The sequence below is a fragment of the Halichoerus grypus genome, chromosome 3 (genome assembly GCF_964656455.1).
Source record: "Halichoerus grypus chromosome 3, mHalGry1.hap1.1, whole genome shotgun sequence".
NCBI classification, from domain to species: Eukaryota; Metazoa; Chordata; class Mammalia; order Carnivora; family Phocidae; genus Halichoerus; species Halichoerus grypus.
Window position 1 is genome coordinate 44,849,394 of NC_135714.1, and position 14,058 is coordinate 44,863,451.

The window sequence follows — 14,058 nt, forward strand, 5'->3', positions numbered from 1 at the left end:
ATGAGGGTTTGTGTACTTTCAGGCTTCTTCAACGCGCCATCGCTGGCACAACTCGCTTTTAGTGAATCACATTTTTTAAAAGCTTCATGTTTTTAGTCTCTAGAAGTGCAAAAAAAACCCCCATCAAATGCCGCATACCCACGGCCTCAATTAAAATCTTTTATTAATAAATCTTTCTGGTTTTTTTTTCAGGTGTATTATTTGTGCAACAATATTGAAAAAACAAAACATTTAATTGGCGGGATCCTACCCTCACTAGTGGAACAGTCCTCGCTATCAGCACCGGAGGCGGCGGTCTACGATTTGCGCGTGCGCAATTCTAACTCTCACCAAACCGTAGCCTCCCACTTGCGCAGGCGCAGATCTTACGTAGGCTGCTTTGTGGGTGGCCTTTGGCCTGAGAAGCAGAGCATTCTGGGAACGCCGGAGACGGAAATTACTTCTCTTCACGCTGCGGGTGTTGTAGGCTGCTGCGCGATTTTCTCTGATTCCAAGAGTTAAGAACTTGGGAACCGTTTGCCAATATGTATGACGCGGACGAGGGTAGGTAACTCCTCAGAACACTCCGCGACGACCTAAGGAGGGAAGAGTGGGGAGCTGAACCAATTGAGGATTTGCGGCCTCCCCCTTACTCGCCGCTCAAGTGTTCCCAGTCGTGCCCCCAACATTCCCCAGGCCGGGAACGAAGCTGGGATTGTGAGAGATGGAGGGTGCAGGGAACCTTAGCATTAATGCTCCTAGTCAGGTGATTCTTGTTCTCTCCACTTTCTGCTCCTGGCTGAGTCTGATACCGCCTTCCCGGATTGAAATGGCGTGCGGAGCAGTAAGACAGTTTCCGTTGTTTTGACTTTGAAGCAAAGGGCTTCTTTCTTGATTTCCCCCAAGGCCAGAGTGAATTTATTGAATAGTTGAATTGTTGAGTGTTATCCTGTGCCAAGCATTGTGTTAGGTTTTACAGCCGGGTCAAAGAATCTAGTATCTGTGTCGGGCGTTCCTTCATGCTGTCATATGTCTAAGTAAATTGTCTTAAAAGATGACCTTTAGGGCGCTTGGGTGGCTCAGTCGGCTAAGCGTCTGCCTTCGGCTCAGGTCATGATCCCAGGGTCCTGGGATCGAGCCCCGCATCGGGCTCCCTGCTCAGCAGGGAGTCTACTTCTCCCTCTGCCCCTCTCCCCCTCCCCGGCTTGTACTCTTTCTCTCACTCACTCTCTCAAATAAATAAAATCTTGAAAAAAAAAAAAAAAGATGACCTTTAAATTTCGTCTCCCCACAGATGGAAGAGTTTTCAGGTCTTATGTATCCTATTGAATAGGGCCAATATGTCTTTGTTTTTTCCTTTCACATGTAGAATTCTTAGCCGTGTCTAGTGTATATTATGTATTTTTAATGCTGGGTCTTCCATTCTCCATAGCTACTATTTCAAACCACTTTTTTCTGACTCCCAGTCTTGTGGCCACCTCTCACGTTTCTCCTTATTCCCAGGCCACTCCATGGAGAAAAAGAAGAAAAAGCGTAAACTCTACTGTTTAAACTTCTCTGTCTCATATCTTGAGTCTGGAAATTTGTTAGCATCGTTAGATTTCTTAACTCCTATCTCAGAAAAAAAATTAGAAGTTTTCTTAGCTTAAATTTTGAGTGGGTAGAATATTCTCATGGCTCACAAGGTAGAAAATATTAAAATGTTAAAGCATAAGGTTTTATTCTTGTCCACCATCTGTGTAGAGTGGGCCTCCTCCACAGTAAGTTACCTCTGTTCTTAGGTTCTCTCTCGAGTGCTTTATGCATATTCAGGCAAATAGAAATGGGATTCTGTTTTCCATCCTTTTACAGAAAAAAGGTAACACACTTTTCTGCACTTTTATTTTTTCATATATATATATTTATATTTAGGAGATTTTCTTGAGCACCTCATTTTTTTTCACACGTACCTAGTTTGTATGGATGTACCTTAAGTAGTGTTTTATTGATGGGTATTTGGGTTATATCCGGTCTTTTTCTGGTTCAAATAGTGCTGTTATTAATTATCTTGTACATGTCATTTTGTCCAGTGTAGGTATGTCTGTAGGAGAAATTCCTATAGAATTGTCAGCTCAAATGATATACATGTTTAACATTTTGCAGATGGTGCCAAGTGACCTTTATAGTGATTGTACTAGTTTATATTCTTTTTTTTTTTAAGATTTTATTTATTTGAGAGATAGAGCACGAGTGGGGAGGGGAGGGAGAAGCAGGCTCCCCGCGAGTAGGAAGCTTGACATGGGGCTCGATCCCAGGACCCCACATCATGACCTGAGCTGAAGGCAGACACTCAACTGACTGAGCCACCCAGGCGCCCCAGTATATTCTCATTAGCAATGTATAATAATCCTGTGGAAAGAGAGTTAAAGTTACTTCTCTTTTCAAGTCTACTCCAACACTGAGTCTACATTCCATTCCTGCCTGTGTCCTTTGATATCTTTTTTTTTTTTTTGAGATTTTATGTATTTGAGAGGCAGAGACAGAGACAGCGACAGCACGAGTCGGGGGGAGAGGGAGAAGCAGGCTCCCCACGGAGTAGGGAGTCCGACTTGGGGTCGATCCCAGGATCCTGGGATCATGACCTGAGTCGAACGTAGATGCTTAACCGACTGAGCCACCGAGGCACCCCCCCCCTTTTTTTTTTTTAAAGATTTTATTTATTTATTTGAGAGAGCACAAGCATGAGTTGTGGGGGGAGAAGTGGACTCCCCGCTGAGCAGGGAGCCAAACACGGGGCTCGATCCCAGGACCCCAAGATCATGACTTGAGCTGAAGGCAGATGCTTAACTGACTGAGCCACCCAGGGCCCCGTTTTGATAGCTTTATTAGATATGCCCTCATCAGTTTTTCAGACACTCCTCTTCACCAGTCTTCTTTTTCTTTGTGAAATATTAGATCTCTTGTCCTCAAAAAAACAAACTGTTTTTTGTTGTTAAACTTTACTTTTTCTTCCAATATTTAGCCTTTCTCCTTTTATTCACAGCCAAACTTCTTTTTTTTTATTATTTTTTATTATTTTTTAAAGATTTTATTTATTTATTTGACAGAGAGATAGAGAACACAAGTAGGCAGAGAAGCAGGCAGAGGGAGAGGGAGAAGCAGGCTCCCTGCAGAGCAGGGAGCCCGATGCGGGACTCGATCCCAGGACCCTGGGATCATGACCTGAGCCGAAGGCAGCCGCTTAACCGACTGAGCCACCCAGCTGCCCCACTTCTTTTTTTTTTTTTTAAAGATTTTATTTATTTATTTGAGAAAGAGAGAATGAGAGTGAGCACATGAGAGGAGGGAGGGTCAGAGGGAGAAGCAGACTCCCTGCCGAGCAGGGAGCCCAATGCGGGACTCGATCCAGGGACTCCAGGATCATGACCTGAGCTGAAGGCAGTCGCTTAACCAACTGAGCCACCCAGGCGCCCACAGCCAAGCTTCTTAAAAAAAAAAAAAAAATAGGCTCTTTGTTGTTTCCAATTCCTATTTTCCAGTTTCTCCTCAACCTATTATAATCTAATTGTGTTCTAGCCACTACATAAAAACAGCTCTTTTTTTTTTTTTTTTTAACAGTCTTGAGGTCTTCTTTTTCTTTACATTTATCATGCAATGAATTCATAGGGAATGGGTTCCAGCAGTTCCAGCTCCTTTCCATTGGTTCTCACAAAGTATGCTTCTCTGGGTGGGGCATGCTGGTGCTTCAGTTGAACCCAAGTACCTTTCTCTTTGGCTTCCTTCTTTTTCTGATCATTTTCCTTCACACACTTCAGGAAGCTATCTCGGCTCTTTGAGTGTTTAATATGCTCAATGCGTACATTAATTCTCTTGGCAAGAATCTTGCCCTTAACTTGTTTGTTTACAACAATGCCAACAGCATGCTGAGTAACATTGTAGACTCTTCAGTTTTGCCATGGTAACATTTGTGGGGTGTTCCTTTTTGAACAGTGCCCATTCCCTTGATGTCCACAATATCACCTTTCTTATAGATTCTCATGTATGAGGCTAAAGGAACAACTCCATGTTTTCTAAAAGGCCTAGAGAACATATAGCAGGTACCTCTCCTCTTTCCCTTTGTGTTGGTCATTTTGGCGAATTGCTGGAAGATGCGGTTCTGGCCGAAAGGTAAAACAGCTCTTAATAAGAATGTCAGTCACTTCGGGCGCCTGGGTGGCTCAGTTGATTAGGCGACTGCTTTCAGCCCAGGTCATGATCCCGGAGTCCCAGGATCGAGTCCCACATCGGGCTCCCAGCTCAGCAGGGAGTCTGCTTCTCCCTCTGACCCTCTCTCCTCTCATGCTCTCTCTCTCTCTCAAATAAATAAATAAAATCTTAAAAAAAAAAAAAAAAGAATGTTAGTTACTTCTCAGTTGATAGATCAGAGGGACATTTTTCAAACCTTATCCAGACCCTGTGGTAGTCAGCATTGTTGATTACTTCCTCTTGGAAACTCACTCCTTCCTTCTGCCACATAACTCTCACGTAATTCTTCTTACCTGTCTGACATTTCTTCTCATTCTCTTCTATTCGTATTATTTCTGGAGGATTCCATCTCTTCTCCATGGCTTCAGGTACTATTTGTATGTGGATGACTTCGAATTTATACTTCCAGTCCAGATGTCTTACATATCTAACTGCCACTGGACAACTTCACTTGGATGTGCTCTAAGCGACTCAAACTTGTCACTGCCCAGACTGAGCTATTTTCCTTTACTCATCCACCTTCCTAATCTGCTTTGTCCTGTGTTCTCCATCTCAGTGAGTGGTATCCCCCCTTGTGTTGTTGAAGCCAGATGCCTGGGCATCATTCTTGATTCCTCTCTTCTGCCCCCATTATCTCATAAGCCACCAAGTCCTGAGGGTTCTGTCTCCTAAGTATGTCAAATCTGGTCAGTTGTCTGTCACCTCTGCCACAATTTTTAGTTCGGGCCACTACCATCTCTTACCTAGATTACTTCTCCAGATTCTTAACTGGTTTGTGTGCTCCAGGTTTCTTTCCTTTCCATTCACTGTCCATACTATGGCCATAGTGATCTTTCAGAAATGAAAATCTGATCTAGCCACACCCTTGTTAAAATCTTAGGGTGGTTCCTCAAAGCTGTATTGGTAAAGACCTGTCTCTTGAACCACTCCAACTTCACACTTCATGCTTCAGCTACATTAGCCTTCTTTCATTCCTTCAATAGCTTTCATTTTTTGGAGTCTTTTGTGCAAATTGTTTTTTCTTTTTGAAAGACTCCTTTCTCTACCCCTCCCATCCTCACCCTTTCCTTTTGCCTGGTTTACTCCTATTTATTCATACATGAGGTCTCTGCTCAGCTCAGCTTTTGGGAAGTCTACCCTAACCTCCTCAGGTCTTGGTTAGGACTGCCCATTCACGTTGTTCTTCCTCTTAATTGACTTCATCTTGTTTGTATCCCTCCAGTAGGTGATAATCTCCCTGAGGATACAGCCATCTTTTATCTTATTGAAGGTTGTGTTTCCAATGCCTGGGATATAGTAAATACATTCAATAAATATTTGATGAATGGGAATGGATGAATGAGTAAATGAGTCTCCTTCATGGATTCATTTTTTTTTTCACATGACTCTAATAGAGGTATTCCTTAATATCCTGCCTTTAGTCTTCTTCTCTATGGAAGCTCTCCGTATGCTACCAACCACTTGTTAATGATTCTTAGCTTTTTGTAATTTAGACCCCTTATTTGAGTTTTATATTTATATCCAGTTGTTTACTGCAGGTATTTAAAGGGATAAATGATTCACAAGTGTACCTAAAGCTAACCTCCTCATTTCTCTCTTTTTCCCACCTTCTTGCTTCTCTATGTGGCTGTGATATTAACCTCTAATCTGTCATCAAAGCTAGATATCTCTGAGCTATTTTAGATACCTTTGTTTTTCTTACCACCCCCCCCCCGTGTATAGGAATCAGTAATTCCAATTTGTTCAAGAAGCATTTATTATATAATTTGTTTTGAACATGTATTAAATTTTGAATTGAAAGCTCTTAAGTTTTACAGGCTATATAAGTTAGAATATAAAAACAAAAATACAGCACACTTCTCTTTTACATAAGATGATGCGACCAATAGCAGAGGAACAGTGCACTCTGATTTTTCAAATCCCCTATTGTTCAGATTACTATTGCTGCATAACTACCCTAAAATTTGGCTGCTTAAAAATTAATGTGCTCATGGATTCGGTGGGTTAGGAATTTGGATAGAGCATAGTAGGAATGATTTGTTTGCTCCGTGATGTCAGTGGTTCAATGCAAAGACTCAAAGTTTGGGTGTTGACAACTGGGGCCTTGAAGATCTAGAGTGTTTATTACTCAGATGTCTGGCACCTAGCCTAGCAGGACTCAAGGACCAGGATTGACGGGAGCATCTGTAAGTGTCCTCTCCATATGATTTGGGCTTCCTTGTACTATATAAGCCTTAGAGTAGTAGGACTTAACTAATGGCCACTCAGAGTTCCAGAAACACATGTTTCAGTAAACAAGGTGGAATTGCATTGCCTTTTCTTACCTAGCTTTTTAAGTCATGTAGTGTGGCTTCAGCTGCTTTCTTTTAGTTATGGCAGTGTCAGAGACCCACCCAGATTTAAGGGGAGGAAAAATAGACCCCTGTATCTTGATGGTAGGCATATCAAGATGACATTATAAAAGAACATGTGAAATGAAGCTATAGTTGTGGCCATCTTCGGAAAATACAGTCTGTCATACCTTTACCTGTATTAAATGTTGCTGTAATAAACCACTGTACCTTAAGGTATTGCCCAGCTATTGGAACCCTTCTCTGGCTTTACTTCCTTACCCTAATCTTTCTCTCCAGTCCCTGAAGAGGACTACATGCTTGTTCCTAGTTATCATTATAGTTAGCTATTAATGAGAATTACATGGACTTTCTGCAGAAGATGGAATATTAACAAATTCACACAACTTATACTAAACCTTTGTAGTGTATACTGGGAGAATACCTATGTGACGTAGACCTTTGTATACATAGATGTGTACCTGTGTATATTGTAATATATTAGTAATAATTCAATTAAGTGAAAGTTTAGAAAAGTGGGGTAAAAGGATTGCTTTTTATTTAACAGAGAGTAAATATGTTTCTGCTACTTCAAATCATAGCGAGATGTTAACTGCTAGCATTTTATTGCACGTGGGTACAATATTTTTGGTTTTTGCAGACATGCAATATGATGAAGATGATGATGAAATCACCCCAGACTTGTGGCAAGAAGCATGCTGGATTGTAATCAGGTAACTTTTGAGACCAAACTTAGTAAGCCTTAAAAGGCACAATAACCTATAAAGGGATTTCCTGCTTATTCTGTTCTTGAAAATTAGATGTTTATATGAATATGCTACATGAGAACTGGTTTCTCTATTTATGTATTTAACTTGAACTTTTAAAGTATTTCAGACTTAAGTAAAGTTACACAAAGAATTCATATATACATTTCACTCAGGTTCCCTAGATGTTAACCTTACATACTTTCTTTGCCTTTTTTCCCCTTTCTGTGAATATTTTTTTCCTGAGACATTTGAGAGTAAGTTGCAGACCTAAGGATGTTCTTTTACATAATCATAAGTCATCAAAATCAGAAAACTGATATTAATACAATAATTTAATCTACAGATCTTACCCAAATTTTGCCAGTTGTCCCACTAATGTTGTTCATAGCAAAATACATTTTTTTCTCATCCTGGATCCATCCTAGGATTACATACTGCATTTAGTTTTCATGACTTATTTTTTTGTCTCCTGTAATTTAGAACAGTTCCTCAGTTTTCCTCTTTTTTTTTTTTTTTTTTTTTTGACCTTGGCATTTTTGAAGAATACAGGCCAGTTGCTTTTTAGAATGCCCCTCAGTTTGGGTTTTTCTGATGTTTCCTCATAATTAGATTCAAATGATTACTTTTGGCAGCAGTGATGTTCTCTCTGCAGTCTATCAGGAGGCACGTGATGCCCATTTTTTTCCATTACTGGTGTTAATTTTATTTTTGGGTTTTCTTATTATTTTAAATGGATAAAGTTACATTAGGTTGTATTTCAGCCGAAATTCCCATCCAATTCTAAGTGTAATTAAAATGTAACAAAACTCAGAAGCCTTACATGTAGGTAAGAAAAATAACTTTCTAAGTATTGAAGTAACATCTTGCTGTGTTAGGATATAAAATGCTACAACTCTGCTCTTTTATCAAACTGACAATTGCTGTCTATAAAGTAACGGAATGCTGTCTCTTTGAGCCCCTCAATCTCCAAGATACACATCCTCTTGGTTGACAGTCTCTTCCTTTTCAAAGAACATATGCTTCCAACATTGTACCAGTTGTATTTGGAGTATAACTGAACCTTCTTGAACCTTGTTTTATTAAAAATGTATTGAGATTTTGAGATGTAGATGTATATTTTTACTGCTAAACATGGGCTATAAAAACTTCGTATTAAGGGGCTCCTGGGTGGCTCAGTCATTAAGCGTCTGCCTTCGGCTCAGGTCATGATCCCAGGGTCCTGGGATCGAGCCCCGCATCGGGCTCCCTGCTCTGTGGGAAGCCTGCTTCTCCCTCCCCCACTCTCCCTGCTTGTGTTCCCTCTTTTTGCTCTCTCTCTGTCAGATAAATAAATAAAATCTTGGGGGAAAAAAAAGAAACTTCGTATTAAGACATTTGTATCTTCTATGATCTTTGAGTATTAAACACCAAGGGGCATCTTACTAGGAAAAATTAACTAGGTAGATATTCTGTGGGTATGCCTTATTCTACAATGTCCAGGGAGAAAAGATATTTTGATCTTAAAGAATTGTTTTCAACATATGTGATTGGTTGTTCAAGGTAAACTGTTGTGAATAGTCACCCTATTTAACATTTGTTACAAAATATTTGATTTTTTTTTTTTCGGTTTTATACCTTATTTGACAATCAGTGATTAGTTCTCATCCACATTAACTATTTGTAGATTTTTGAAAGTGGTGACAGGTACATAGGTAACCAGTGTGTAGAGCTTGTTTGGTGAATCTTCATCCTCATTACGTTTTCTGGACAACTGCACACGGATACAGTATGGAACATTCCTTATTCCTTTGGCCCAGACAGCTTTGTTGAGCCTGGTGTCAGTGCACACATCTGGAGTTCCCGTCTCCTTCGTGGCAAATTTCCGGATCTCTTTGAGTGCCCGAGGGGCACGCTTCTTGAAACCCACTCCATGGATGTGCTTGTGAATGTTGGTGGTGTATTCTCTGGTCACTACCTCGTTGATGGCAGAACGGCCCTTCTTCTTCTCGCCACCCTTCTTCGCGGGAGCCATTCTGCCAGGCCCTGGTTGGAAAAACAAAATATTTGATTTTTATATTTTAATTGACTATAGGTGCTTTGTCTATTGTGAGATGATGCTTTTTTTTTTTTTCACTTTTTCACATCAAAGTGATTTTTTTCCCAAGCATTGTGGCTATGATGTTACTTAATATTATCAGGGACTTCAGTAAGATGACTTCTGGTAAAATAATCAAGATAGATATAAATATGAGATATTTATATAGTTTAGGTATATAAAGAACAACTTTTTTTTCCCCAAAGATTTATTTATTAGAGCGCATGCTTGTGCCTGCACATGTGAGCGGGGGGAAGGGCAGAGGGAGAAGGAGAGAAACAGACTCCTTGCTTGAGCATGGAGCCCCACATGGGGCTCCATCCCAACACATTGAGATCATGACTTGAGCTGAAATCAAGAGTTGGACGCTTAACTAACTGAGCCACCAGGTGCCCCAAGGATAACATTCTAATGAAGCCGTGTTCTAATGATCTTGGGAAGTCTTCCTGGGGGAATGAAACTTATCCATAGTTTTGTGAAGATTTTTTTTTGTTGAAGATTTTTCGTTGTTAATTGTCTATAAAAACCATTGTTACTTAAATTACAGACAGTGCCTTTTTCCATGTGTTTCTTACATATCAGTGGTGGACTCAAATGGTTGTGAGAAATTTCTTTCCTGTTAGCTCACAGTCTCTACTGAAGGAAATTGCCCTATCCATTCTTTCGGCTGTACCTTGTACAAGGATGATTGTGTGCACTGTTGTCTGCCATAGGACCTAACTTCTAGTATTGATATCCATGATTAATTGAATCAGGGTGAGATCTTGACGCAAAGCCAGCCAGTTAATTGGCCTGCTGGTGACCCGTGAAGTGACCTGGTGATGCCAAAATGGGAGACTGGTGATTAGTTGGGCTTTGCATATTGCCTCAGAAAATTGATGTGAGGATAAGGGAGTTGGGGAGCAGAAGCTAAGAAAGTGTCAGAGATACAAGATGCAAGGGTCACAAGGTGAAGGAATTGAGACATGGGGGTGTGCTCATGGGACATTTCCTGAGGGCTGATGAGATAATCCAGTCCTTAGGGTTGTGGTAAATCTCAGAGCTCTTACAGTCTCACTGAAGCCCAGCTATATAACTGTTTCTGGGTGGTGGTGAGGAGTGAGATTGCTCTTGTACTTATATCGTCTTGTACCTTTATTATATATATTCTTCTTCCTTCCCTCATGTGAACAAGAGTCTGTTCCTTGTAAACCGTATGTCTCTTTTTTTAGATTCTTCATTCTTCTTTAGGGCTTCATTATGTGATTTCTGTATCTATTGGTAACTCCCATCTCTTACCCATACTTCATTTTTTATCATCAGTCATTTGATGAGTATTTTCACTTGAATGACTTACTCTCATCCCACCTTTAACATATACAAATTAGAACTAATCTTAAACTTAAAATTGAAGTTTTTATACCTTCCATATTTTAGTCATGGGTATCATCATCTTCCCTGTTACTCAAATTAGAGTTCTTTTATCTTTGACTATACATTTTCTTTAGTTTAAGATTTATTTATTTTAGAGAGAGCAAGCATGGTGGGGAGGGGCAGAGGGAGAGAGAATTTTAAGCAGACTCCTCGCTGACTGCAGAGCCCCACCTGGGCTCGATCTCATCAACCTGAGATCATGACCCGAGCCGAAACCAAGAGTCAGACGCTTAATTGACTGTGCCACTCAAGTATCCACATTTTCTTTAGTTTGAAGAAATGTTTCAAAGGGGTTGGATGAAGGGCGCCTGGCTGGCTCAGTCAGAGGAGTATGCAGCTCTTGATCTTGGGGTCATGAGTTTGAGCCCCACATGGGCTGTAGAGATTACTTAAATAAATAAATAAAACTTAGAAAAAGAGGTTGGATAAAACTTATAAAGGACATTTATATTAGTGCTTCCTTATAGTTTTTTTGTTGTGCTTTAATTATTTTACCCATAAGTCTTGTTTCCTGAAACTTAACAAATTCTACAAAGAAACCTGGTCTCACCCTGTTTTTGGATAACTCATAGTATCTGTATAATGATGGGCTTATAGTGGTTGGTATTTAACAATTAATTATTTGTTGGATTTAATTATAATGAAAATGAGGAAATATGCTAGAAAATCACTGACTTGTAACTGGTTATAAACTCCAATATTTTCCCAGTTCCTATTTTGATGAGAAAGGCTTGGTCAGACAACAGCTGGATTCTTTTGATGAGTTTATTCAGATGTCTGTTCAAAGAATTGTGGAAGATGCCCCACCTATAGACCTACAAGCCGAAGCTCAGCATGCTAGCGGAGAAGTTGAAGAACCGGTAAGATGGTTATTCTAATAAAGTAACATATGTGAAAGAAGAGTTTTGATTTTGGAACTTCAGTCCTTTTCTCACCTGGCCTACAGGTAAAAGAAAAAAAAGTAGGTGTTTTTAGCAGGGTACTTACAGCATCTTTTACCTTACAGTTTCTGATTTATTCTTTTTTTTTTTTTTTTAAGATTTTATTTATTTATTTGAGAAAGAGAGAGAGAGCATTGGGGGGGGAGGGTCAGAGGGAGAAGCAGACTCCCCGCCGAGCAGGGAGCCTGATGTGGGACTCGATCCCAGGACTCCAGGATCATGACCCCAGCCGAAGGCAGTCGCTTAACCAACTGAGCCACCCAGGTGCCCCCCCTGATTTATTCTTACTAATGAAGAGATACATTTTTGCAAGTAATCCAAAACCCTAATCCTTATTCAGATAGTAGGGATTTAGTAGTTGGGGAGAGAGAACTTAGAAATACGATGAACTAGTAGGAGAAGCAAGCCACAAATAGTCATATTGCTTCAGAAAGCCTCCCTTTTTTCTTTCACAATAAGTAATCATGAAAGAAAATGTATTTGAAGGACTTTTCTCCTTCTTATCTTTTGTAAGGAATACATTACTATAACAATATAAGAGATAATAAAAGAAAATCACCCAAACATACCAGCTATTTTAGTTTTTCTAAATTCCTCACAGTCTTTGTTTACACATGTGTATGTTCTTAGCATTGTTAAACTCATAACAAGGGTATAATTTTTTTTTTTTTTCATATTCATTTATCTTTTTTTTTTTTTTAATTTTTTAATTGTTATGTTAATCCCCATACATTACATCATTAGTTTTAGATTTAGTGTTCCATGATTCATTGTTTGTGCATAACACCCAGTGCTCCATGCAGAACGTGCCCTCCTCAATACCCATCACCAGGCTAACCCATCCTCCCAACCCCCTCCCCTCTAGAACCCTCAGTTTGTTTTTCAGAGTCCATCGTCTCTCATGGTTCTTCTCCCCCTCCGATTTCCCCCCCTTCATTCTTCCCCTCCTGCTACATTCTTCTTCTTCTTTTTTTCTTTCTTAACATATATTGCATTATTTGTTTCAGAGGTCCAGATCTGAGATTCAACAGTCTTGCACAATTCACAGCGCTTACCAGAACACATACCCTCCCCAGTGTCCATCACCCAGTCACCCCATCCCTCCCACCCCACCCCCCACTCCAGCAACCCTCAGTTTGTTTCCTGAGATTAAGAATTCCTCATATCAGTGAGGTCATATGATACATGTCTTTCTCTGTTTGACTTATTTCGCTCAGCATAATACCCTCCAGTTCCATCCACGTCGTTGCAAATGGTAAGATCTTATTCCTTTTGATGGCTGCATAATATTCCATTGTATATATATACCACATCTTCTTTATCCATTCATCTGTTGATGGACATCTTGGCTCTTTCCACAGTTTGGCTATTGTGGACATTGCTGCTATAAACATCGGGGTGCACGTAGCCTTTCGGGTCCCTACTTTTGTATCTTTGGGGTAAATACCCAGTAGTGCAATTGCTGGATCATATGGTAGCTCTATTTTCAACTTTTTGAGGAACCTCCATACTGTTTTCCAGAGTGGCTGCACCAGCTTGCATTCCCACCAACAGTGTAGGAGGGTTCCCCTTTCTCCGCATCCCCGCCAACATCTGTCATTTCCTGACTTGTTAATTTTAGCCATTCTGACTGGTGTGAGGTGGTATCTCATTGAGGTTTTGATTTGGATTTCCCTGATGCCGAGCGATATTGAACACTTTTTCATGTGTCTGTTGGCCATTTGGATGTCTTCTTTGGAAAAATGTCTGTTCATGTCTTCTGCCCATTTCTTGATTGGATTCTTTGTTCTTTTGGTGTTGAGTTTGATGAGTTCTTTATAGATTTTGGATACTAGCCCTTTATCTGATATGTCATTTGCAAATACAAGGGTATAATTTTATAATCTGGTTTTACATGAGTGATTGTAAAGAAGTATATAGTCCAAAGTAATAGCTGTCCCCAGTTTTTGAGAAGAGAGATGGAGAAACTGAAAAACAAAGTGAGTCAGGGAGAGCCCCAGTTCAGTCTTTTTTTTTATTTCTAGTTAAGTTCAGTCCTTTTCTGTAGCTAATTTCCTAAGGGCTGATCTGTTCTCATTCTGGTTCGAGATGCTGCATAGACTTTTGCTCTTAAGAACAAAAATAATCAGCTCTTCTGGCATTGTGCTGGAAAAATGGGCTTTTTTTTTTTAATGGCATTTTCTCTTCCTCGTATTTGCAAAACAAAAGAGATAATAATATAACAGACTCAAAGTGCCACTACTATTAAGTAAAATCGAGGAAGAGATCTGAAGCTGGAGTATCAGAACTTGGTGGAGGGGCGCCTGGGTGGCTCAGTTGTTAAGCGT

General features: G+C 40.1%; 1 protein-coding gene and 2 pseudogenes across 1 annotated transcript in view; 1 reads left to right on the forward strand and 2 right to left on the reverse strand.

The window, feature by feature from the left end:
* The first annotated feature begins 201 nt into the window (after window positions 1-201).
* The window catches only part of POLR2B (RNA polymerase II subunit B), a 47,291-nt gene continuing 33,434 nt past the window's right edge, over window positions 202-14,058 (forward strand). The window contains exons 1-3 of the mRNA XM_036084278.2: window positions 202-543; window positions 7,195-7,267; window positions 11,500-11,650. Of these exons, the coding sequence (XP_035940171.1) occupies window positions 525-543; window positions 7,195-7,267; window positions 11,500-11,650 (243 nt within the window). The 5' untranslated portion in view covers window positions 202-524. The remainder of the gene's footprint in view (window positions 544-7,194; window positions 7,268-11,499; window positions 11,651-14,058) is intronic.
* On the reverse strand, window positions 3,591-4,102 carry LOC118530676 (large ribosomal subunit protein eL21 pseudogene; annotated as a pseudogene).
* On the reverse strand, window positions 8,937-9,409 carry LOC144381251 (large ribosomal subunit protein eL31 pseudogene; annotated as a pseudogene).